Source organism: Periophthalmus magnuspinnatus, chromosome 7 (genome assembly GCF_009829125.3).
Source record: "Periophthalmus magnuspinnatus isolate fPerMag1 chromosome 7, fPerMag1.2.pri, whole genome shotgun sequence".
NCBI classification, from domain to species: Eukaryota; Metazoa; Chordata; class Actinopteri; order Gobiiformes; family Gobiidae; genus Periophthalmus; species Periophthalmus magnuspinnatus.
The window spans coordinates 33,997,108-34,023,265 of record NC_047132.1 but is presented as its reverse complement, the minus strand read 5'-3'; the positions used below and the strand labels follow the sequence as shown (position 1 = coordinate 34,023,265).

Here is a 26,158-nt window from a genome sequence, read left to right as displayed (position 1 = left end):
GTGTGTACTCAGAAGTGTGTATACGGAAGTGTGTACTCAGAAGTGTGTATACTGGAGTGTTTATACAGAAGTGTGTACTCAGAAGTGTGTACACAGAAGTGTGTATACATAACTCAGAAGTGTGCACTCAGTATATAGAACGGTGTACACAGATGCGTGTACTCAGCAGTGTGTACGTAGAAGTTTGTATAAAAAGTGTGTATTCCGACTGTAACATGTAGCAAAACATGCAAGGCTCATTGTACAAATTGTTTTCCAAATGCATTAATTTAATTAATAATTAATTTGTTAAATTTCAGTTAAATAAACGCATCACAAAAACTCACATTCAGTTTTATCATGTGCCCAAAGATCAACAACTTGTTGAAAAGGTAAAATTGAATAAGGTTTACCCTGACCTATTTTAATATAATTTGGTCAAGTTTGTCGGGCCGGATTCATAATCCCAAAGAGCCAAGTGTGGCCCCTGAGCCATAGTTTGCCCATGTCTGGTGTATACAAAAACGTGTATACAGAAGGGTGGAAACAGAAGTGTATACTCAGTAGTATTTACTCAGAAGTGTGTACACAGAGGTGTGAATACAGAAGTGCGTATACACAAGCATGTACACAGAAGCATGTACACAGTGTACAAGTGTGTGTACAGAAGTGTGTGTACAGAAGTGTGTGTACAGAAGTGTGTGTACAGAAGTGTGTGTACAGAAGTGTGTGTACAGAAGTGTGTTTACAGAAGTGTGTGTACAGAAGTGTGTACACTGCCTCCTGTGGAGAGTTTCTTAAAATGATTTCTAGAAAGAGTCAGACTCGTCTGAATCGTTTGGTTCTTTAAGTGTTTTCTTGCTCAGACCTGCTGCTGTTCACACACTTCTCTTTATGAAGTTACAGTTCAAATTAAAAACATCAGCACAGTTTTATTACACTGTCTCACCACATGATGGCGCCAGAGTACATTCTTTCAAATGTATTTTCTGGGCTGGGTGTAATACCTGGTTTGAAACTGTAGATGGCAGCAGAACACCAGGCACATGGAGACACCGGAGCAGTGATTAAATATCATTTTGTTGTGGTTAACAGGGAGGGGTAAAGGTGCTCATCACTGGCCCCTGGCAGGAGGCCAGCTCCAACTACAGCTGTTTGTTTGACCAGATCTCAGTCCCTGCGTCTCTCATCCAGCCCGGAGTGCTGCGCTGCTACTGTCCAGGTACAGGACGTGTTCTCATAATGTCCATCGTATCAACAGATAAACACACTAATGTCCACTGTAAACTGTCCACAGCCCACGACACAGGACTGGTCACTCTCCAGGTGGCTGTGAGTAACCAGATCATCTCCAACTCTGTGGTGTTTGAGTACAAGGCCCGAGCGCTGCCTTCACTGCCCTCCTCCCAACACGACTGGCTCTCTCTGGACGGTAGGACTCGACCAGCTCCTATTGGTCTGATTATTCTGTAAAATCAGTCCAGGTTTACACGTGTGTGCACAAACTGTCACTTTTACGTATGATTCAGATAAATGTATAAATAATAAATGAAGTGAAACGTGATAACGACGCTCGTGTTAAAGATGTGGCTGTGCAGCTGTTTGTTGTGTTTTGTGATGAGTGTGTGTTTGTGTGTGCGGCTGGAGCCTGCTGCAGCGCTCTGACAGTATAAACTAGGGCACATAGGACAGCTGCATTGCAGACGGCCCTTGAGGGAGTGAGTAATCCTGAGCTGGAGGAAGAACCAGGAAGAAGTCTCCATTCATGCCCAGTGTCTCACTGCCCCATTCACAGAAGCACTTAAGGAGGAGCTGATGTCTGAGGGAAAACAGCCCACCCTATTACCTTACTTTTATTAACCCTTTGGTTCCTTAAGAATTCTCTGTTTTTGCCACAGATGCTGTTCAGTGTTGTTCTTTTCTCTTGAGCCTAAACATGTTCAGAATCAGAGCTGTTTCCTCAGAACACAATAGTAAGAGACCATTTTGATTATTGCATAAAAGTCCAGGTAAAGGCGTTTACAAGAATTCTGTCACAAATCACTGTTGTTCATAAGGTCCATCATGTCCAAAACCCGCGTCTGGATTCAGCACCAGAGCCGCGGACAGCGACTCTCCAGTGCGGAGATTTTGCAGATTTTTTGCAGATATTTTGCTGCTGGTGGAAGAAAACTCAAATGTTTCTGGATCTTAGGAACTTTTGATAAGTGGGGCAGGTGTAATTAGGCGTGCAAAGCAGCGCGCCTCATATAATGGAACAGTGATGGCTAAATCCCAAACACAGAGTGACACTATCCCGCGCACAGAGCACACTTCTTTAACCCTTTCGCTCGCTGACAGACTGTTGACACAGCGGACATATTTCACTGCTCCTCCGCAGCGGTGATGTTATATGGACTCGAGCTGTAATGTGCTAATGGAACAGCTGCCTGCCTTGATTTGTCATAATGCAGAGTGGGGGAAGGGGCGCTTTTCTCTGCAGCACTGCAGGTACGGAGCCACGGGCAAGACAGCAGATATCAGAGCCGCACCGCGCTCTCGTTCTCCAAACAAAAGACTCAGATAAAGTCTCCAGATGATCAGAGGAAGCCCCTGAACGCGCCATACTGACCCTGTGCGCAAACAACAGTGTCTGTGGAGCCTGGAGCCTGTAGTACACTGGCGTGACACGCGGCAGCCCGCGCGCACAATGAGCCACTGTGGGCGTGTTTGCCTAAGTCAAAGCCACAAACACTGAGCCGCGGCTCTGAGCGACCGAAAAGAGCCGGAATAAAGAGAGCGCGGAGCCGGCTCACGCGACGGCACCACCAGTTGAAGCGCCACGATAGTCCTGTGCACGAGTGTGAGCTGAGAAACACGAGCACGAGCGCGGCTGGAGGACGCGGCCAAACGGAGATCAGGGCTGTTTACCGGCGGCACGTGCGCGCTCCGTGGCATTTGTCTTTTTACCGCAGGCTGGAGCTTCACTTGGACAGTGGAAAATGCGCGTCTGTGCGCGCTGAGAGGAGGGGCTGATGGCAGGAGTAGTGCGCTCTCTCTCCGCCTCTCCGCGCGCTCTGCTTCACTTTGTTCTATTGTTGACGGCTCTCTGTGCGCCGGGCTCCGCTCTACGCCGAGGATCTACTTTTCTTCTCCAAGTGTCTCCGCCGCAGAGCTGGAGCGTGTGGGTCAGGATGCCACAGACTCTCACCTGCGCTGCGTAAAGACAGAGCGGGCCTGACCCATGGAGAGCGCAGTGGAAGGTTAGCTCTGCTGTGTCTGTGTCTTGTGTTTGTTCTGTTGGAGAAGTTTGGTGATGCACGCGCACAGTGCGCTTCACTTTCTCTGTTCCAGGTGGAACTTTGTTCCTGCGCCTCACTGCGGAGTTGACGCTGGTTGTAGTTTTAACTCGTGACTCACGACTTTCACGTTTTACGGCTCATTCTCGTCAGTTTACGTCCACAAACCTGTTCAGCGTCACAGGAGCTGACGCGGGTCTGAGGCACGTGCGCTGCAGTAAAACCACATCCAGCGTGTGTGTGTGTGTGTAGGGGTGTGTGTGCGCGCGTGCGTGAGTGCGTGCGTGTCTCCGCGCTTCCACGTGTTATTCCCGCGTAGTTCTGGCTCTGGTGCAGACCCTGTCGCAGCCCTGAGACCGGGGCCAGCGGCGCCTCGTGCGTCTGTGCCACTACAGCACGACACGAGCACGCGCACGAAATCAGAACTAAAGATGAAAACATCTCAGCACAGAAGGTCCAACTCCACTGAGAGAGGACAGGGGCTGGACGCGCGGGTCAGGGTCCTGTCCTGGGTCAGGGTCCTGTCCTGGGTCAGGGGTCCTGGGTCAGGGTCCTGTCCTGGGTCAGGGTCCTGTCCTGGGTCGGAGGTCCTGTCCTGGGTCAGAGGTCCTGGGTCAGGGTCCTGTCCTGGGTCAGAGGTCCTGTCCTGGGTCAGGGTCCTGTCCTCTTGCTTAAACTCTGAACACACTTGTGTCTTTACCTCCAGGACCTGTTGAGTCTCTTTATGTTTCGCTGCTTTGTCTCAGGACTGACTTTGTCTCACGTGGGTCAAACACACGTCCACAGCTCAGAGAGAGGGATGATCCTCTGACCTCTGACCTCATTAGATTTTTGAGACTGAAATATGAACTAAAGCTCAGAGTGTGTTATGGATGTTGACAGGTCTAATTACTTTAACTTTAAACCCGTTACATGAGACTAAACCTGTTCAGAGGATCATTGTCCAAACACAGAGACTCCAGCCTGAGCCAGAGCTTCATCACATCATTAGAGTAATAGAGTCTGAAGGCAAGTCCCTGGTGTTGGCTCTTGGCATTTGGCTCCAGTTTGACACGTGTCTTCAGCGCGGTGCTTGTATCTGTCCTGATGTGTTGTTGTGCGTTGTTGTGTCTTGTTGTGTCTGTGTGTAGCTCGTGCCCTGCTGCACTCTGGGCCAAGGACCGTCCATGAATCTGCTGTATTCTCACGTCAGGCATTAGCCGCACACTTAGCCGCTCTTAGACTGTTCTGAGGAATGCCGATGCTAATGTGCTAATGGATGTGTTCTCTGGTGATGCCACTGTGGAAGCACGTCGCCCTGGAAACCTGCAAACACTGGATTATTTTCATGCTGTGGAGTAAATGTGTGTGTGTGTGTGTGTGGGTGGGGGTGTGTGTGTGTGTGTGTGCATGTGTGTGTGCGAGTGGGGGGGGGGCCTATGTCCATATGAGTGCACAGAGCTAACCTGCAAACAGGAAGTGGTCATGAGCACACTTTCAGTTTCAATTCACTTTCTGTGTAAAATCTGTCCTCTCTCTCTGTCCCTGCTCCTTCGACTTGTCATTCTGGTCTTAAATGTTCGTATTAACCCTCGACATGATCCTGGGGTTTTTATTTCACTATTGTGTCTGTAAATCAAGATATGAACATTAATAACAGACAAATCAGGTCCTTCTTTCCCCAACGTCGCTCCTGTTAGCGTTAGCAACAGGTTTGATTGACAGCGTTGCTAAGCTCCCTGTTAAACCAGCGGTGTGGGCGGGAAGGGGCGTTACCTTCAACAGCCTCTCCCCTGATTGGCTCTTTGGTTGCTATGATACTCACGATCAGAATTCCTAATACACAACTCTGCTTCACATTAGCAGCTATAACTGTTAGCCTCGATGAGCTTCATTTGGAGCCGGATGCTGTGGTGACGTCACGTTCACTCAGTCACTTCTTCATACGCTCTGTGGTCCAGACCAAATTAGTGATTAAGCTTCATGGTTAAATTGATTTATGAGACTCATTGTTGATAAAGTTGTAGGGTTAAATGTGGGGAGCCTGCGTGTGCTCCAGGTCATGTCAAACTCAAACTTGTGACTTAGTATAGGTCTGTGCAGTTAGTGACATTTTTTATGTGTGTGTGTGACATCAGGACCACCACAGTACTGATGGGCTTCACGTCTCACAGCTTTAAGTCCATGGGTGACTTTTGGCCTTAGCGAAGGGCCCCGGACCCCATACTCCCGGAGCACCACCCATCACGAGGGACACGGTCGAATGCCTTCTCCAGATCCACAAAACACATGTGGACTGTGGCAAACTCCCATGAGCCTCAAGAACCCGATGGAGAAACCACACTGCTCCTCCTGAGTCTGAGGTCAGATTCTTCTCTCCAGTCCCTGGCATAGACCTCACCAGGAAGGCTGAGGAGTGTGATTCCCCTGTAGTTGGAACACACCCTCCGCCACCCCCGGTCTTCCAGTCCAGAGGGACTGTCCCCGACCGCCACGTCATGTTGCAAAGATGTGTCAGTCGAGACAGCGCCACAACATCCAGAGACTTGAGGTACTCGAGACAGATCTCATCCACCCCGGGGCCTTGCCACGAGGAGCTGGCCAACCACCTCAATGACTTCAGCCAGGGTGATGGATAAGTCCACCTCCGGGTCCCCAGTCTCTGCTTCTACCTCTGAAGACATGACTGTGGGATTGAGGAGATCCTCAAAGTATTCTTTCCACCGCCCGGCAACATCCCCATTTGTCAGCAGCTCTTCACCAACACTGTAAACAGTGTTGGTGAAGCACTGCTTCCCCCTCCTGAGGCGTCAGACGGTTTCCAAGAATCTCTGAGGCCGTCCGATAGTCCTCCTCATGGCCTCCCCGAACTCCTCCCAACCCCGAGTTTTTGCTTCTGCGGCCGCATAAGCCGCCGGTACTCGTCAGCTGCCCCAGGAGTCCCACAAGCCAACAAGGCTCAATAACCTTACTTACCTTACATCCCTTACTTCCGGTGTCCACCACCGGGTTCAGGGGTTGCCGCTGTGACAAGCACCGCAGACCTTACAACCACAGCTACGAGCAGCCGCATCGAGAATAGATGCTGAGAACATGGCCCACTCAGAGTTCATGTCCCCAGCCTCCCCCGGGATCAGGGATACACTTGGGCCTGCCAGGTCTGTCCTTCCTCCTCCACCAGTGAATCCACCTCACCACCAGGTGGTGCTCTACAGCTCTGCACCTCTCTTCACCCGAGTCTCCAAAGCACACGGCCTGAGGTCAGATGACACGACGACAAAGTCGATCATCGACATCTGACCTAGAGTGTCCTGGGGTCACGTGCACTGATTGACACCCTTGTGCTCGAACATGGTGTTTGTTATGGACAAATTTGTGAGCTCAGGCTCCTCCCCCACCAATGAGGTGACATTCCATGTCCCCAGAGCCAGTCTCCATGTCTGGAGATCCGGTTGTTGAGGACTCTGCCTTCGACTGCCACCCAGATCTCTCTCACCAGCCTTTCATGGATCGCTCCTTTGGGCTGAGCCTGGCCGGGCCCCGTGGGGAAAGACCCGGCTGTCAGGCGCTCACTATTGAGCACCCACCTCAGGCCTGGCTCCAGGGTGGGGCCCCGGTAATGTCGGTCCAGGTGACGTTCCTTGATCTTCTGCTTGTCTGTTCAAGTATCTCGCGGACTGTGAGATTGACAGTTGGATTGGTGCAGCGGTCGCTGTATCGGTCTGTCGTAGTAAAGATGGAGCTGAGTCCAAAGGCAAAGCTCTCGATTTACCGGTCAGTCTATGTTCCTGCCCTCACCTGTGGTCATGAGCTCTGGGTAATGATTGAAAGGACAAGATACAATTGGCAGAAATGAGTTTCCTCCACAGGGTAGAGGGGCACTCCCGTAGAGTTAGGGTGAGGAGCTGTGGCTCAGAGCTGTAAAGCCTCTGTAGGACGCATCCTCCTTAGATTAAAGTGCCGTGGCTCAGAGCTGTAAAGCCTCTGTAGGACGCATCCTCCTTAGATTAAAGTGCCGTGGCTCAGAGCTGTAAAGCCTCTGTAGGACGCATCCTCCTTAGATTAAAGTGCCGTGGCTCAGAGCTGTAAAGCCTCTGTAGGACGCATCCTCCTTAGATTAAAGTGCCGTGGCTCAGAGCTGTTTCTTACTCTGTGGTAATAAAAGCTCCTGTCACTCATCCAGGCCAAAGGGGGCGACCTCGCGCCTGTGGATCGTCCACACGTGACGCTCTGATGCAGAGATAAAGGTGTCAGGTTGAGTGATGAACGTCTCAAACGCGGCGCTCGGAGGTGACTCTGTGCGGCCGACGCCAGGAGACGCCAACGCCACGTTTGTGACGGCGAGCAAGAGTTAAACACCTGTGAGGTTTAACAGGGAGGCGAGACCAGGGTCTGAGGGACAAGAGTCTCCTCCTGTCGCCTCCTCCTGTCACCTCCTCCTGTCGCCTCCTCCTGTCGCCTCCTCCTGTCTCCTCCTGCCTCCTCCTGTCGCCTCCTCCTGTCTCCTCCTACCTCCTCCCTCCTGTCTCCTCCTGCTTCCTCCTCCTGCCTCCTCCTGCAGTGTTTATTACCCTCGTGGTGTCCTCAGCGTCTCATAACGTCTCCTTCAGTGTCTCCTCCGGCGTGTCCTCCGGCGTCTCCTTCAGCGTCTCCTTCAGCGTCTCCTCGCCTTCACTCCTCGCTGCTGTGCGTCAATAAACAAGCTTGTCCTTCGTCTCCCAGTCTGACAGTAAATCACCGTCCTGCACCTGTCAGAGCATCCCACAGGCCTGAGGTCAAATGTACTCTGTCCAATCAGAGTACTGTACTCTGTGTACTGTACTCTGAGTACTGTACTCTGTGTACTGTACTCTGTGTACTGTACTCTGAGTACTGTACTCTGTGTACTGTACTCTGTGTACTGTACTCTGTGTACTGTACACTGAGCACTTTTAGTACTGTACTCTGTGTAATGTACTCTGAGTACTTTTAGTATTATAATCTGAGTATTTTACTCTGAGCACTTTTAGTACTGTACTCTGAGTACTGTACTCTGAGTACTTTTAGTACTATAATCTGAGTACTGTACTCTGAGTACTTTACTCTGAGCACATATAGTACTGTACTCTGTGTAATGTACTCTGAGTACTTTTAGTATTATAATCTGAGTATTTTACTCTGAGCATTTATAGTACTGTACTCTGAGTACTTTACTCTGAGCACTTATAGTACTGTACTCTGAGTACTTTACTCTGAGCACTTATAGTACTGTACTCTGAGTACTTTACTCTGAGTACTTTTAGTACTGTACTCTGAGTACTTTATTCTTACTGAATATTATACTGTAAAAATATGACAGATGATTATAATTGTATTAACTTAAGTCCATTTAGAGAAGGAAACACACACCTGTTGTCTGTTGTGTTGTTGTCTCTTCTGTTGTTTGTTGTGTATTGTTGTGTTGTTGTCTGTTGTGTTGTGTGTTGTCTTTGTTGTTGTCTGTTGTGTTGTTGTCTCTTCTGTTGTTGTCTGTTGTGTATTGTGTTGTTGTGTGTTGTGTTGTTGTCTGTTGTGATGTTGTGTGTTGTGTTGTTGTCTGTTGTGTTGTGTGTTGTCTTTGTTGTTGTCTGTTGTGTTGTCTGTGGTGTGTAGTCTGCTGTGTTTTGTGTTGGTGTGTTGTCTGTGGTGGCTTGTCTGTTGTATTGTGTTTTGGCTGTGGTGTGTTGTCGGTTGTGTTGTCTATTGTGTGTTGTGTTGTTGTCTGTGGTGTGTTGTCTGCTGTGTTTTGTGTTGGTGTATTGTCTGTAGTGGCTTGTCTGTTGTGTTGTCATGTTGTGTTTTGTCTGTGGTGTGTTGTTTGCTGTGTTTTGTGTTGTCTGTTGTGTTGTGTGCAGACTGGTGTCTCTCTGACTTTACTTTTTTCTGTTTTGTGTTGTTTTTTCCACACTTTAACAGATCTACTGTACTGTGGGATTGTTGCTCTCATTCAGGACAAACTTGTATCTGCCTCGTGTGGCGTTGTGCGTGTGGCGTTGTGCGTGTGGCGTTGTGCGTGTGGCGTTGTGCGTGTGGAGTTGTGCGTGTTTTGTCCCATGATGCATCAGGTGCTTTTGTAGTAACAGTGTGATGTGTGTGGTTTATTAAATGTGGTAAATGGATCAGTGGTGCAGATGTTGTTGTTGTTGTTGTCGTAGTTGTTGTTGTTGTCGTAGTTGTTGTTGTCGTAGTTGTTTTTGTGGTTGTTGTCATTGCGTTGTTGTTGTTGTCGTACAGTGTTTCTTGTAAACGTCTCGCCGTCGTCAGTCGTTGCTTTTGTCCTTGTGTCTGATGCTCTGAGCCTGAAGCGTCTGATTCTCGCCGTCACACGAGAGTAAACCAGCGAGGGGGCGGAGCCTCCTCACGTCATGTTGTTGACGCAGTGGTGTTTGGCTGATCACTCTCTGTCCCCGCCCCCTCTCCCCTCCCTCTTCCCCCTCTCCTCCTCTCTCCTCTCTCCTCCTCTCTCCTCCATCGCTCCTCACTCTCTTCTCCCTCTCCCCTCCTCCTTCCCCCCTCCTCTTCTCTCGTCCCTCTCTCCTCCCTCTCTCCTCCCCCTCCACCTCCTCTCTCCTCCCTCTCCTCCTCCCTCCCCTCCATCGCTCCTCCTCCTCTCTCCTCCTCTCTCCTCCTCCTCCTCTCTCCTCCCCCTCCTCCTCCTCTCTCCTCCCCTCCTCCTCCTCTCCTCCTCCATCGCTCCTCCCCCTCCTCCTCCTCTCTCCTCCTCCTCTCTCCTCCCTCGCTCCTCCCCCTCCTCCTCCTCCCCCTCCTCCTCCTCTCTCCTCCCTCTCCTCCTCGCTCCTCCCTCTCCTCCTCGCTCCTCCCTCTCCTCCTCTTTTCTCCTCCCTCTGCAGTGAACGTGTGTTACATTTGGAGCAGCGGCAGCAGGTGGAGATGACATCATCTGCACTGCAGTGCACTGCAGCACAGGGTCTGAACAAAGACATGTCAGCCTCCTGCTAACTGCCCCTGTCCCCGTCTGTCCCCCTCTGTCCCCGTCTGTCCCCCTCTGTCCCCGTCTGTCCCCCTCTGTCCCCGTCTGTCCCCCTCTGTCCCTGTCTGTCCCCGTCTGTCCCCCTCTGTCCCTGTTTGTCCCCGTCTGTCCCCCTCTGTCCCTGTCTGTCCCCGTCTGTCCCCCTCTGTCCCCGTCTGTCCCCCTCTGTCCCCGTCTGTCCCCCTCTGTCCCTGTCTGTCCCCGTCTGTCCCCCTCTGTCCCTGTCTGTCCCTGTCCCTATCTGTCTCTGTCTGTCTCTATCTGTCCCTGTCTGTCCCTGTTCGTCCCTGTCTGTTCGTGTCTGTCTCTGTCTGTCCTTGTCTGTCCATGTCTGTCCCTGTTCGTCCCTGTCTGTTCGTGTCTGTCCCTGTCTGTCCTGTCTGTCCTTGTCTGTCCCTGTCTGTCCCTGTCTCAGCCTGTTGGACAGTGAGGACAGCAGTGCTCTGTCTCTGCTTTGTCTTTATCCTGTGTCCCCGTGTCCCCGCGGGGTGGACACAGTGGTGTTTTGTGTCTAAACTGAGGCTGGGATTATGTGAGAGCCGTTGGACTTAATGATGGTCTTAAATGTCTTAAATGTCTTAAATGTCTTAAATGTCTTAAATGTCTTTTGTTCAGTTCCATGTTCTGAGTCTGTGATTGGGCCGTGAGCTCAGCCGCGCCGTGACCTGTTTTTAACCTTTCTGATAGGAGGTCCATAGTATTATCCTCCGCACGCCGCCGCGAGTGTGACTCCCAGGACTGTGAAGTGTAAATGTCGTGAGGTCGCGCTGTGCGGGCTCCACGCTGAGCCGCCGCCGCTTCTGTCACAACACCTGAAACTACGGGAGCCCTGTGCGCACATTTACCACGCTTTGGATCATTTAGAAACTCAATGTTCTTATTTTTTGCCTTTACCCACTTTTGCTGGCGCCCCGTCTCCCCTCCCCTTCATCAATAAGCCAATAGCGCGCGGGCAGACCGTACACAGCCGTGCTCCTGTCGCCTAGTTACCGCTCGGCAGCAGGTTGCCACAGAAACGGCCTCATAGTGGCTAAATGGGGAATGCTAATGCAGTCTTCTGTACGCCATGCTGCAGTGGGCTTTTGCTGCCCATTCCTCTGCTCTGTGTGTGTCTGTGTGTGTCTGTGTGTGTCTGTGTGTGTCTCTGTGTGTCTCTGTGTGTCTGTGTGTGTCTGTGTGTGTCTCTGTGTGTCTGTGTGTGTTAAATATTGTTTACTAGTTCACATGTGCGTTAGGTTTTACACCATTCACCTGTAAAACTGCAGCATTTACCCTGCAGTTATTTTGATATAAAATGTTGGAAGAGTAAAGTGTTTGTTGTTATACGAGTGCACAGCGGTGTGTGTGTGTGTGTGGGGTGTGTGTGTGTGTGTGGGGGTGTGTGTGTGTGTGTGTGTGTGCTGTTATGGGCCAAATCGATGACCTTCTTAACCACTGCACTGCATCTTTTTGTCCATCCTGGTTTACCTAAAAACAAGACTTAAAAAATGGCTTCTCCTGTTGGTAAAATGATTAAAGAGCCGTGCAGAGATCATTCATTCTTTCCAGGAGCATGTTCAGCTCCATCCACCACGTTCAGGCCTTTCACTGCTCCATCCACCACGTTCAGGCCGTTCACTGCTCCATCCATCTTCTTTGGACTTCTTGTGTGAGCTGTGATGGATTCTGTAGTGTCAGATCTGGACCGTTTGTACAGTGCAGCCTGATGGAGCAGGGCTGGGCCAGGACTGGGCCATTATGGGCCGTACTTAATCATCTGCAGAGGGCCCAGTGCCGCACTCTTCTACAGGAGAACAGAGCGAAAGGCTGGACTGTTGGTCAGTTTTTTATCAGTCGGGAAAACATCTTTACTTCTGCAGTGAGACGCATTAGCCGTTTTTAGTGGTTATTTTGAAAAACAGGCTCAGAAAATGAAAAGCAATTGAGGTCGTTTGTTAAGTGCCCGTAAGAACAATCTCAGAAGCCACAACCACAACCAGTTCCAAACTCTGAATGCACAGTTTGTGTTGTAAACATGAGCTAAAAGCCGTGTTTCCTTTATACACGCTCTGGATGTTGCCTGATTATTAATCCGTCTCTTTCTTTCGCGCAGATAACCAGTTCAGAATGTCTATCCTGGAGCGGTTGGAGCAGATGGAGAGGAGGATGGCTGAGATGGCCAGTCACCAGCAGCAGAGCGGCGCAGGCAGTGGGGGGGCGGGGGGAGGGACAGGGGGGTCGAGCGGAGGAGCGGGGACCGGAGGAGGCAACAGCAGCCAGGCCCAGGTGAGAGCGACGTCTGAACTCAGAGAGAACGGCGGAACTTAGACTTAGACTTAGACTGTGACAGCAAAAGAAAAATAAATCTGTCAACTGGACAAACGGCTGTCGGAGTGAAGCTGCTCGTCCAAACGCTTCTTCAGCTCTGGTCAGATGCTGTCGGACGCTGCCTTAGACGTATCGAGAGTTTGTAGAGCTTGGTGCATTTTTAAGTTTTTATGAGTAAAGATCCATTTCAGAGCTCTAAACCTTAATATGTCAGAAGCACCAGGGCTGGTAGAACCTTATAATTCTTAATACGTGATGAAAAATACACATGAGCCCGAAAATGACGCTGTAGTTTGTCACTGACCGGAGGCTGTAGAATAAACGTCCAGCTCTGTCTCTGTCTCAGTGCGTGTCCAGCCCGGCACAGCCCAGCAGCTCCTTTGAAAGCCGCGTGGTGGTGGTCTGTGAGAAGATGATGAGCAGAGCCTGTTGGGCCAAGTCCAAACATTTAATCCACTCCAAGACGTTCAGAGGCATGACCCTGCTGCACCTGGCGGCCGGCCAGGGCTACGCCACCCTCATCCAGACTCTCATCAAGTGGAGGTGAGAACAAAACCTGAGCCACAACGAAGCTGTAATCACAGAACCCTGGACCCCGAAGTGACCCCTGTGTCTTTACAGAACCAAACACGCAGACAGTATCGACCTGGAGCTGGAGGTGGACCCCCTCAACGTGGACCACTTCTCCTGCACGCCACTGGTCAGACCTTCACACGTTTATACGATTAAGTTCATCTGGTACAGCATCTCACACAGTGTGTCTGTGCTCTCCCTCTGTGTGTGTGTTTGTGCGTCTCTGTGTGTGTTTGTGCGTCTCTCTGTGTCTCTGTGTGTGTTTGTGCGTCTCTGTGTGTGTTTGTGCATCTCTCTGTGTGTTTGTGCGTCTCTGTGTGTGTTTGTGCGTCTCTCTGTGTCTCTGTGCGTCTCTCTGTGTCTCTGTGCGTCTCTCTGTGTGTTTGTGCGTCTCTGTGTGTGTTTGTGCGTCTCTGTGTGTGTTTGTGCGTCTCTGTGTGTTTGTGCGTCTCTCTCTGTGTCTCTGTGTGTCTCTGTGTGTGTTTGTGCGTCTCTGTGTGTGTTTGTGCGTCTCTCTGTGTTTGTGCGTCTCTCTGTGTCTCTGTGTGTCTCTGTGTGTTTGTGCGTCTCTCTCTGTGTGTCTCTGTGCGTCTCTCTGTGTGTGTTTGTGCGTCTCTCTGTGTGTGTTTGTGCGTCTCTCTGTGTCTCTGTGTGTGTTTGTGCGTCTCTGTGTGTGTTTGTGTCTCTGTGTGTGTTTGTGCGTCTCTCTGTGTGTGTTTGTGCATCTCTCTGTGTGTGTTTGTGCGTCTCTCTCTGTGTCTCTCTGTGTGTTTGTGCGTCTCTGTGTGTGTTTGTGCGTCTCTCTGTGTCTCTGTGTGTGTTTGTGCGTCTCTCTGTGTCTCTGTGTGTGTTTGTGCGTCTCTCTGTGTCTCTGTGTGTGTTTGTGCGTCTCTGTGTGTGTTTGTGCGTCTCTCTGTGTCTCTGTGTGTGTTTGTGCGTCTCTCTGTGTCTCTCTGTGTCTCTGTGTGTGTTTGTGCGTCTCTCTGTGTCTCTGTGTGTGTTTGTGCGTCTCTCTGTGTCTCTGTGTGTGTTTGTGCGTCTCTCTCTGTGTCTCTCTGTGTCTCTGTGTGTGTTTGTGCGTCTCTCTCTGTGTCTCTGTGCGTCTCTGTGTGTGCTTGTGTAGATGTGGGCCTGTGCTCTGGGCCACCTGGAGGCAGCTGTGGTTTTGTACAAATGGGACAGACGTGCTCTGGCCATCCCTGACTCTCTGGGTCGCCTGCCCCTGTCCATCGCTCGCTCTCGGGGACACACTAAATTAGCCGAGTGTCTGGAGCAGCTGCAGAGAGAGGAGCAGCAGTCGACGGCTCCTCTGCCCTCAAACCGAGTGTCCTACTCCCAGGGCTCCGACCCCCCCACCTCAGGCGGCTGGATGTCCAACTGGCCCAGCGACAGTGTCACTACACACAGCGGCAAGAAAGGAGGAGCCGCCACCACCGCCACCGCCACCGCAGCTAACACCAGCCTCAACCCAGGTGAGCACACGCTCGAGTTCATCACATTCACATGATTGATTTGATATGATACTAAAACTGTCATGTTTACAGACTTGAGAAGGCCCCGGTCGGAGCCATCCAGTTACTACAGCAGTACAGAGGCCCAGAAAGACCTGCCTCAGGCGAAGAAACACAAACCAAACCCAGAACTGTTCCAAGGGCGACCGGACAAGGCCATGTCTGTCCCTCTGGAGCAGCAACAGCTCCATAAGCTCTCGTCCAGCGCCAAGAGCCTGCCCTCGGGCGGGCTGAGCTCAGACAAGACTCTGTCAACGGGAAGCGGGAGATGGAGCTCACGAGAGGCCTTCTCCAGTGCGGCGGGCAGGAAGGGCCAGGGGGCGGGGCCAGGCAGCAGCGTGGGCAAGGACAAAATGGCGAGCCGCCTGCGCCAGCGCGAGCAGCTCGTGGTCATGGCGGACAAAGAGATGGCCGACGCTGAACTTCTGTCGTACAGAGAGGAGCTGGAAAACATGGACGACCTGCAGGTGAATCTCATTAACCTGAAATATACACACTTTATGTACAGCCAGGGCCCCACCCTGGAGCCAGGCCTGGGGCTTTTGCCCACGGGGCCAGGCTCAGCCTGAATGGACAACGTGGGTGGGTGAGTTGGATCCGCTGGTGGAGGAGAAAACCAGACAGACCTGACAGACCTAAGTGTATTGTGAGGGTCTGTTGGGAACGTCTAGATCTCTCTGTCAGGAAGACCGAGCCCGAGTGGACGATGTTCTCCTCTCCGGTCATAATGTCTGCGGCGCTTGTCGCAGCAACCCCCAAAGCCGATGGTGGACGCTGGAAGTAAGAGATGCCATCAGGCTGAAGGAGGAGTTCAGTCGAGCCTTGTTGGCATGTGGGCAGCTGACGGGTGCTGGTGTGCCACAGCTTGTGCATTCACAGTCGCAAAGACTCAAGGGAATCCGACATCTCAGGACGGGAAGCAGTGCTTCATCAACACTGTTCACAGTGCAGTCCTCACTGACCTCGACTGGAGATGTTGACGGTGGAAGGAATTCTTTCAGGGTCTCCTCAATCCCACCATCACGTCTTGAGAGGCGGAAGCAGAGACTGGGGACTCATCCATCACTGTGACTGAAGTCACTGAGGTGGTTGGCAAGGCTTTTAAGTCTCTGGATGTTGTGACTGTCTTGGCTGACAAGTCCCTGCAACATTCTATAGCAGTCGGGGACAGTACCTCTGGACTGGCAGACCGGGGTGGTGGTCCCTCTGTTTAAGAAAAGGGACCAGACCAACTCCAGCAGAATCACACTCCTCCCTTCCCTGTGTTCATTGCCGGCAGTAAGTCAGACCTGTTCCTGGTGCATGTTGGACGAGGCTGCCCTTTCTGTTCATTGTTTTTATGGACAGAATTTCTAGGTGCAGCCAGGAGCTGGAAGGGGTCCGATTCAGGGGCCGGGGGGCTGGTTCAGGGGCTGGAGGGGGTCTGGTTTGGGGAACACAGGATCTCATCTCTGCTGTTTGCAGATGATGTTGTCTTGATGGTTTCAGTGAATCAGGACCAGGCACTGGGGGTTTGTGAAGGGATGAGAATCAGCTCCTCCAAACCAGAGGCCATGGTTTTCGAAAGGAAAAAGGTGGCTTGAGATACTTGAGGCGAGGGAAGGCGAGGGCATTTGTTACGGATGCCTCCTGGATGCCTCCCTGGGGAGGTGTCGCGGGGGAGGCCCCCAGGAAAATTCAGGACGTGCTAGAGGGACTATGTCTCTCGACTGGCCTGGGAACACCATGGTATATTCTCAGAAGAGCTGAGCCTCTCTGCTCAGACTGCTGCCTCCCCGACCCGGCCCTGGATGAAGCAAAACAAAACAGCAGCCTGTGAAAAGCATCGCACAGGCTGCAGTCACACACATTAAAACATAAACACATGGTGTTTAGCCTGTGTGCTCTGCTCCTGGCACCGTCAATGACCATCACTGCATAATAAACTCACTCTATTGATCCACTTCAAAGTCCAAGGGATTTATCCATCTACTTATTCTAAGAGATGAAGTCCTGCTGTAAGAGCACAATGCTGTTGTCAATATTATTGCCCTTCCAGTTGGCAAACACTGGAACAGCAAATCTTGGACAAAGGACTTAATGCTTCTAATGGTTTTTGTCCACAGTCCTGATTGTGTGTTGTTCCTCAGGTAAACATGATGACTCTGGCCGAGCAGATCATCGAAGCCACTCCAGAGAGAATAAAGAGGGAAACGTTCAGCTCCTCTGAGTCCACGCCCTTAGACGCATCAGGGGTCACCAACACCATGAACTGGCTGGCCAATTATTTGGGGGATGTGGAGCAGCTCCCCAGCATCATACACCTAAGGTAATGTACGCCGAAAAATACTTTAATATAGAAACATACATTTAGTTTTTGTTCATGTATTAATGTTACCCATGATGACCTCTTGTAGAAACCTGTACAACGAGCCTTTGACCCCCACGTCTAACCCCAGCCACAGTCCCGGGGGTTCTCCTGCTCGGGAGGGCTCTCTGGAGTCCACACTGCCATCGGCGGCCGACTGGAGCCAGTTCATCAGCGCCTCCAACAGTAAAGTGGAGCGTGAGCTCGCCCAGCTGACTCTGTCCGACCCCGAGCAGAGAGAGCTCTATGAGGCCGCGCGGCTCGTCCAAACTGCCTTCCGCAAGTACAAGGTACAGGCCGCAGACTGCGCCTGCAGAGTGCGCCTGCAGAGTGCGCCTGCAGAGTGCGCCTGCAGAGTGCGCCTGCAGAGTGCGCCTGCAGAGTGCGCCTGCAGAGTGCGCCTGCAGACTGCGCCTGCAGAGTGCGCCTGCAGAGTGCGCCTGCAGACTGCGCCTGCAGACTGCGCCTGCAGACTGCACAGACTCTGCTCCTCTCTGGTCTTAGCTCCTGTGTGTGGTCTCATGTTGGTGGTGCTTAGACTTTACTTGTGTCTTCTTCCTCTGGTCTGACAGTTCTCCAGTCTAAAGTCCCTGTGGTTTCAGCATGGGAAAGATGGCTTGAGCAGAGCATGGCCTGGCTTAGACTACTGCACTGTCCCCGCCCTGTGCTCCATAGACTCTTTAAGCTTGTGTTCTCTGCTGTCTTTTCTCTCAGGTTTCTGCTTGTGTTGCCCAGTTCTCCTGAGTCTCTTTTGGGCTAATGTAACTTTCACGTGTAACTGTTCCCTGTTGTTTACAGTCCTGGTTTGTCAAAAACTGAGGGTCCAGAGGCGCCGGGCCGCTCAGCTCCTCCCTCCTCTGTTCAGAGAAGACTTTTATGGCACTGACCTTTGACCTATGCACTTACTCTGCCCACAGGGGCGGCCCCTGCGAGAGCAACAGGAAGTAGCTGCTGCCGTAATTCAGCGTTGTTACAAGAAGTACAAACAGGTAGCTTACCCACAATGCATTTGTATTAAATAAAACAGTACTGCAGGTGTGTAAGGATCTGTTTATGCAGCATGGAGGGTTTACTCAACTATAATATTCAAATATTCAAATACTCAAATACTCAAATACTCAAAGACAGAGTGAAACATACTGTGTGTTTGTCCATCTTTTTTACAAGCTGACATGGATAGCCTTGAAGGTAACGCCTTTAGAATCATGGTCAGATTTAGGATGCCTGTAGTAATGTGTTAGCGCAGTATTATGTTAGTGCAGTGTTGTGTTAGCGCAGTATTATGTTAGTGCAGTGTTGTGTTAGCGCAGTATTGTGTTATTGTGTTAGCGCAGTATTGTGTTAGCGCAGTATTATGTTAGTGCAGTATTGTGTTAGCGCAGTATTGTGTTAGTGCAGTATTATGTTAGTGCAGTGTTGTGTTAGTGCAGTATTATGTTAGTGCAGTATTATGTTAGTGCAGTGTTGTGTTAGTGCAGTGTTGTGTTAGTGCAGTATTATGTTAGTGCAGTGTTGTGTTAGTGCAGTGTTGTGTTAGCGCAGTATTGTGTTATTGTGTTAGCGCAGTATTGTGTTAGCGCAGTATTATGTTAGTGCAGTGTTGTGTTAGTGCAGTATTATGTTAGTGCAGTGTTGTGTTAGTGCAGTATTATGTTAGTGCAGTATTATGTTAGTGCAGTGTTGTGTTAGTGCAGTGTTGTGTTAGTGCAGTATTATGTTAGTGCAGTGTTGTGTTAGTGCAGTGTTGTGTTAGCGCAGTATTGTGTTATTGTGTTAGCGCAGTATTGTGTTAGCGCAGTATTATGTTAGTGCAGTGTTGTGTTAGCGCAGTATTATGTTAGTGCAGTGTTGTGTTAGCGCAGTATTGTGTTATTGTGTTAGCGCAGTATTGTATTAGCGCAGTATTATGTTAGTGCAGTGTTGTGTTAGCGCAGTGTTGTGTTAGCGCAGTATTGTGTTACTGTGTTAGTGCAGAATTAGGCTAGCAAAGTATGGTGTTAGTGGAGTATTATGTTAGCACAAATTGCGTTAGCGCAGTATTATGTTAGCACAGTATTGTGTTATTGTGTTAGCGCAGTATTGTGTTAGCGCAGTATTATGTTAGTGCAGTGTTGTGTTAGCGCAGTATTATGTTAGTGCAGTGTTGTGTTAGTGCAGTATTGTGTTAGTGCAGTATTGTGTTAGTGCAGTGTTGTGTTAGCGCAGTATTGTGTTAGTGCAGTGTTGTGTTAGCGCAGTATTGTGTTATTGTGTTAGCGCAGTATTGTGTTAGCGCAGTATTATGTTAGTGCAGTGTTGTGTTAGTGCAGTATTATGTTAGTGCAGTATTATGTTAGTGCAGTGTTGTGTTAGTGCAGTGTTGTGTTAGTGCAGTATTATGTTAGTGCAGTATTATGTTAGTGCAGTGTTGTGTTAGCGCAGTATTGTGTTAGTGCAGTATTATGTTAGTGCAGTGTTGTGTTAGTGCAGTGTTGTGTTAGCGCAGTATTGTGTTATTGTGTTAGCGCAGTATTGTGTTAGCGCAGTATTATGTTAGCGCACTGTTGTGTTAGTGCAGTATTATGTTAGTGCAGTGTTGTGTTAGCGCAGTATTGTGTTATTGTGTTAGCGCAGTATTGTGTTAGCGCAGTATTATGTTAGTGCAGTGTTGTGTTAGCGCAGTGTTGTGTTAGCGCAGTATTGTGTTACTGTGTTAGTGCAGAATTAGGCTAGCAAAGTATGGTGTTAGTGGAGTATTATGTTAGCACAAATTGCGTTAGCGCAGTATGGTGTTAGCACAGTATTATGTTAGCACAGTATTGTGTTAGCGCAGTATTGTGTTAGCGCAGTATTATGTTAGTGCAGTGTTGTGTTAGTGCAGTATTATGTTAGTGCAGTGTTGTGTTAGTGCAGTATTATGTTAGTGCAGTGTTGTGTTAGTGCAGTATTATGTTAGTGCAGTGTTGTGTTAGCGCAGTATTGTGTTATTGTGTTAGCGCAGTATTGTGTTTGTGCAGTTTTGTGTTAGCGCAGTATTGTGTTAGCGCAGTGTTGTGTTAGCGCAGTGTTGTGTTAGCGCAGTGTTGTTTTATTGTGTTAGCGCAGTATTGTGTTACTGTGTTAGTGCAGAATTAGGCTAGCAAAGTATGGTGTTAGTGGAGTATTATGTTAGCACAAATTGCGTTAGCGCAGTATGGTGTTAGCACAGTATTGTGTTATCGCAGTATTGTGTTATTGTGTTAGCGCAGTATTGTGTTAGCGCAGTATGGTGTTAGCACAGTATTGTGTTATTGTGTTAGCTCAGTGTTGTGTTAGCTCAGTCTTGTGTTAGCCATTATCATGTTAGCACAGTGTTGTGTTAGCTCAGTGTTGTTTTAGCTCAGTGTCGCGTTAGCTCAGTCTTGTGTTAGCTCAGTATCGTGTTAGCTCAGTATCGTGTTAGCTCAGTATCATGTTAGCTCAGTGTCGTGTTAGCTCAGTGTTGTGTTATTGTGTTAGCTCAGTGTTGTGTTAGCTCAGTGTTGTGTTAGCTCAGTGTTGTGTTAGCGCAGTATTGTGTTAGCGCAGTATTGTGTTATTGTGTTAGCTCAGTCTTGTGTTAGCTCAGTATCATGTTAGCTCAGTGTTGTGTTAGCTCAGTGTTGTGTTATTGTGTTAGCTCAGTGTTGTGTTAGCTCAGTGTTGTGTTAGCTCAGTGTTGTGTTAGCTCAGTGTTGTGTTAGCTCAGTGTTGTGTTAGCTCAGTGTCGTGTTAGCTCAGTATCATGTTAGCTCAGTGTTGTGTTAGCTCAGTGTTGTGTTAGCTCAGTGTTGTGTTATCATGTTAGCTCAGTGTTGTGTTAGCTCAGTGTTGTGTTAGCTCAGTGTTGTGTTAGCTCAGTGTTGTGTTAGCTCAGTGTTGTGTTAGCTCAGTGTTGTGTTAGCTCAGTGTTGTGTTGCCGTGTGGCTCACACTTGCAGACACATGACTCTTTTCTTCCTGTGGCAGTATGCACTTTATAAGAAGATGACGCAGGCCGCCATCCTTATCCAGAGTAAATTCCGCAGCTACAACGAACAAAAGAAGTTCCAGCAGAGCAGGAGGGCGGCGGTGCTCATTCAGCAGTACTACCGCAGCTACAAGGAGTGCGGCCGAATCAAACCCCACCACCGCGGAGCAGCTGCTCTGGTGCAGCACAAGCTCAGGTACAGCCCAGTGTCTCACAGATGATTGTATTTGTGTGTATTAGTGTGTATTGGTGTGTACATGTGTGTACATGTGTGTATATGTGTGTGTTTCAGAGGCAGTCTGCTCACTAAGAGGCAGGACCAAGCTGCCAGGAAGATCATGAGGTTTCTCCGCCGCTGCCGTCACAGGTAGAGCTCAGACTGAAAACACTAACATGACTCTGATAATGTAGATGGTACATGTACAAACCTCTGTGGGTTTAGTGTACTTTTGGTACTTTTGATACTTTTTGGGTGGTAAGACATGTCCCAGCATCCTCTCCTTCAGTGTCCTGGCCCCTCCCGCCCCTCCCCACAGTGGCTACTCTGTGCTAATAGCTGTCTGGTATTGTTTTGCTGTTTATGCCAAGCCCCTTGATGGACCATAGACTGTTCAAGCGGGTGAGTGCAGTCTCAGCACCTCGTGCCTCTCTCCCTCCTCCCTCTTCTCTTCTCACACTCTTTAATAATACTGTTATCTCCTCTCTCATTTCCTCCGCTCTGTCTCTCCCTCCCTGCCCCTCCATTACTGTTGCTTGATGCCTGCTTGCATGAAGGCTGCAAACTGGAGCCACAGGTGGACTGAAAGCTCAGAGTTAGAAGTGTCAAACTAACCAAACGCTGATGAATGACGGTGTCTCTTCTACACTTAACAGCACCTCTGCTCCTCTGTCTCTTCTGGGGAATAGTGTCCATCTTTTCTTTGTGCTGTGGTTGTGTGGATAGTCTGAGGACAGGGGGCTTCTCCTCTGCTGCATGTGGAGTGATGCTCCATCTTTAGGCATGCTAACGCTGTGCTAATGTGTCCGACTGAGCTGGGGCTGGTTTAGCGTCGCCTCAGACCACGACATGGACGTGTCAACTCAACTGATGCAGTTTGTCCCATAAACGTGTGCGTGTGATTTGGACGTTCACTTGTGTTTACACTTCCGCTGTGCTACACACCAGACGCTAACGTTAGCTTAGCTCAGAGCAGCTCGTCCTGAGATGTAGGTCAGAGTTCAAAGGTCACAGTGGAAACAAACAACAGGAGCTTCTGCCCAAAGGGACGACGGCGCCGCGGCTTTTAATGGAGTCATGTCTCCAGAGACGTGAGCGCGGTGTGACAGAAGCATGCACATGCACGCATACACACATGTACACACGCACATGCACACATACACACATGTACACACGCACACATACACACACACCCCTACACACACACACATCTGTCCTTTCTCGTTGTCTTCTTCTCGGAGCGTTCTCCAGCATAGATCAGATCGATCTCAGGTTGAACCGTGCACACGTGTGACGCATGTTCCTTGTGCAGGGTTAGAGTTCAGTCAGAGGTCATAGGTCATCCACAGACTCATTTGTTCATTTTCACTCACGCCGCAGAGCAGCGGTCGAGGCATTTTAATAAAACACTGATCTACAGAATTAACACTGCCTGTTTTATTTCTCTTAAATCTTGTATTTTCCCTCCACAGTTTCCTGGAGACCTCCTGATTTCTGCTTTTGTGCTGTTTTTGTTTGACTCGTGCGTTTCATACGTGCTGTGCTGACGGGGGCTCGTTTGCTTCTGTGTTTCAGGGTGAAAGAATTGAAAAAGGCCAGGGAACATGAGACGCCTCCGAAGAGCCCCCTCGCAGTGTGACATCCTCCTGACTTTGTTTTTGTTCGTGCCCCAGACATTTTACAAAGGCAAAATCGGGTCTCGGGGCTGCGATTCATAAACTTATTAAGGGTTTCAACTAATCTCACGTGTACAACAGCATTTTTTCACACGACGGGACTCGGAACTCTAAGGGTTAATGTGTGGGCTGCTGGACATTTGCTTTGCTGCATTTTTTGCACTTTTTTGTCATGGATTTTTTTTTTTATTTTGAATCTTTTTTTGGGAGAATTTATTGGAAGCAAACATGATGTGAAGAGGGGACTGAGAAGACCAGATCTCAGAGGATAGGAACAAAGACACTCTGGGCTCCAGTCTGTCATTTTAAAGATTATTTTTAAAAACCAAAATGTGTTGATCCGCCTCACGTTGGCATCACTCTGTCGATGACCTTGTTTAGCTTCACATCTGTCCCGAGCCGCCTGTCCACAACGGGCAGAGCTATGATGAATGTAGTCGGGGTTTACCACTCAAAACATGTGGAGGTTCAGGATTTAGTTTGACCTTTTCTTTTCTTTTTTTGTTTTCGTTTTTTGTCCTTAAAAATATCAGCTTCCCTCGATTACTTGAATTAGTTCCACACTGTTCACTGTACCTGTCCCATCGATGTGCTAGTGAGCCGTATCTCCAGACTCTATGTGGTTAAATACTTCCCAGAAAATGCATGACTTCTCGGGGAGGACAGTGTCTGCTCGTGTGCTTTTGGTCTAGTCTTTCAGCCTATCCTCTGACTTCAGTTTCGGTTCCAGTTTTAGTGCTCACTCATTGGATATTGTTCTTCTCAAACCCAGATAAAAACTTGCCTATTTTTTGTGTTGTCATGCGGATTTTAAGTGTTGTTTTTAGCGCTTCAGACCCTTAAGGGGGAGATCACATACATTGCCTTGACGTCTTAGAGATTCTTTGAGGGGTCCCTAAGCTTGTCCTAAACTAGGGGTTTGACAAATCCATATTTTTGACAATTGAGCAATTTCTGTATATAAAGAAGGCTGAAAGTGAGTAGAAAAAAACATTTACCCAAAGGGGATTGTATTTTAGAAATATATTATTTTATTCATTAAAAAAGGGGTCAAAAACTGGTACGCGACAAAAACAGAATCTTTGTATAGTTTTGTTTGAATGCCTCAGACGTGCGGTTGTACTGTTTGTATATAGTGTAAATATCTGGGATCTAAATGAGCGATGTGCATGAGACGTACACAAAAGAGTTATGGGGAAAACACAACAAAAGCAGTAGTGGCTCCGCTCTGTAAAATGAAAAGTATTTCACTATTAGAGAATTTTATTTTATTTGGATTGTTCCTGAGAACAGTTTTGCTAAAGCATGATATTATTGCAATATGAAAAAATGAGAAATACAGTATTTAGAGTTAGGAAAAGTCTGCAGATTATCTTAAAAATACTTCTGTTTACATTTTTTATTTTTATTTACTTTATTTTGGGCTACCAAGAATCTTTTGCCAATGGTGCCAAGTGAATGCTAACGAGCTTAAGAGTTCAGTTATTTTTGCAGAACAGATAATCATCAGTGAAGTCCACACTCGCACTCGTAGGACACAAAAGGATCACAGACTGCACCATCATCACATCGCCATAAAAACCCGAGCATTTATTTTGAAAACCTCTGAGCTTTTAATGTTGCGGTCATTTCAAACGGAATGTCATTTGTTACTGTGGTTTTCTTAAAGATTGTAACGGCAGCCTCGGCCGCGGCGCCAGCACCAGCCTCACTGTTCATCACTGTCACGGACTCTGCCATACTCCAGTATTCTAACGTGTTTTATGAAATATCCCTGTTCAAGGCTGCCAAACCTGAATATGCTTTGTATTCACTGTCCCGACGGTGAGAGCACGTGTAGCACAGTGAACACGGAGCGGCTCCGGCGTCCGGGCTCCGCGTTAAAGGCCGTTTATAAAGCGTCGCCGGAGCCGCTCGTTTGGTGCCTGTCGGCTGCTGCATTATTCATGTAATATCTGTAGCAGAGCTACCAGGAAGTGTTCTGGATCCAAGCGACGCCATTGGATTATTCAGACAAGTGCCACTGCAAACCTGCGTTTGTTCATTGATTTAGTTCCATGTGATTTGGTCACAAAGGTTCTCCTGCGCGTTTTGTAGAAAGTGCCTCTTCATATCTGCATCACTCAAACCCAGCACCACTGCAGCTTCCACAGGCTTCTCTTCGTTTGCTTAAGTCTGTTCTTCTGTTTCCGCCTTTTCGAGTCACAAATGCCACTACTGGGGTTTGTTGGGGCATTCTTCCTCAGTGCTGTGGTCAGAATGCAGAGCCAATGCAAAGGAGGCACAGGAGGAGGATCTATTATGCTTGCATGGGTAAAATAGTTAACTTGGTGACTTTGGAGCACCTAAAGCATGCTTATTTTCCTAGAATCGGTAGAATCGGAAGAATCGGATCGACGCTGCTTTGACGTGTGTCACGCGTGTGACTGTGTGACTGCAGAACACAGGGAGCGCCACTCAGAGAGTCAGAGACTCAAAGACTCAGACTCAAAGACTCAGACTCAAAGACTCAGACTCAAAGACTCAGACACTCAGGCTCTCAAGACTCACAGACTCAGACTCAAAGAGTCAAAGACTCAGACTCTCAGACTCAGACTCAGACTCAGACTCGCTCTGATCGAAGCTTAATCCTCGTCTTTATTTTACATTTTCATTTAGATGTAAATCAGTCCAGACTGGAACTAGAGCGAAGACACAACTATACACACAACTATACACACAATACACACAACTGTACACACAACTATACACACTGTACACACAACTATACACACAACTATACACACAACTGTACACACAACTACACACAACTGTACACACTGTACACACAACTATACACACAACTATACACACAACTACACACAACTGTACACACAACTATACACACAATACACACAACTATACACACTGTACACACAACTATACACACAACTACACACAATACACACAACTATACACACAACTATACACACAACTATACACACAATACACACAACTATACACACAACTACACACAACTATACACACAACTATACACACTGTACACACAACTATACACACAACTACACACAACTACACACAACTATACACACTGTACACACAACTATACACACAACTACACACAATACACACAACTATACACAACTATACACACAACTGTACACACAACTATACACACAACTACACACAACTATACACACTGTACACACAACTATACACACAACTACACACAATACACACAACTATACACAACTGTACACACAACTATACACACAACTATACACACAACTACACACAACTATACACACTGTACACA

At 48.8% G+C, this 26,158-nt stretch overlaps 1 protein-coding gene and 1 long non-coding RNA gene across 3 annotated transcripts in view; one reads left to right on the top strand and one right to left on the bottom strand.

Annotated features, from left to right (window-relative positions):
• Positions 1 to 23,191, top strand: part of camta1a (calmodulin binding transcription activator 1a) — a 413,228-nt gene extending 390,037 nt beyond the window's left edge. The window contains exons 10-24 of one of the 2 annotated variants that reach the window (XM_033969195.2): positions 1,075 to 1,201; positions 1,277 to 1,411; positions 12,338 to 12,510; positions 12,899 to 13,095; positions 13,174 to 13,252; positions 14,249 to 14,597; positions 14,670 to 15,103; positions 16,766 to 16,944; positions 17,033 to 17,273; positions 17,901 to 17,972; positions 18,151 to 18,171; positions 20,949 to 21,145; positions 21,242 to 21,316; positions 21,538 to 21,568; positions 22,742 to 23,191. In XM_033969195.2, the coding sequence (XP_033825086.1) occupies positions 1,075 to 1,201; positions 1,277 to 1,411; positions 12,338 to 12,510; positions 12,899 to 13,095; positions 13,174 to 13,252; positions 14,249 to 14,597; positions 14,670 to 15,103; positions 16,766 to 16,944; positions 17,033 to 17,273; positions 17,901 to 17,972; positions 18,151 to 18,171; positions 20,949 to 21,145; positions 21,242 to 21,316; positions 21,538 to 21,568; positions 22,742 to 22,774 (2,343 nt within the window). In that variant the 3' untranslated portion in view covers positions 22,775 to 23,191. Of the gene's footprint in view, positions 1 to 1,074; positions 1,202 to 1,276; positions 1,412 to 12,337; positions 12,511 to 12,898; positions 13,096 to 13,173; positions 13,253 to 14,248; positions 14,598 to 14,669; positions 15,104 to 16,765; positions 16,945 to 17,032; positions 17,274 to 17,900; positions 17,973 to 18,150; positions 18,172 to 20,948; positions 21,146 to 21,241; positions 21,317 to 21,537; positions 21,588 to 22,737 lie in introns of both variants that reach the window. The other variant, XM_033969200.2, reaches the window with a different exon arrangement.
• A 2,513-nt stretch (positions 23,192 to 25,704) lies between these two features.
• Positions 25,705 to 26,147, bottom strand: LOC129456369 (uncharacterized). Its single transcript, XR_008648726.1, has 3 exons — positions 26,083 to 26,147; positions 25,964 to 26,032; positions 25,705 to 25,933 (listed from the first exon to the last, which is right to left on the bottom strand). It is a non-coding gene; the product is annotated as an uncharacterized LOC129456369 (long non-coding RNA).
• Between the last annotated feature and the right edge of the window lie 11 nt (positions 26,148 to 26,158).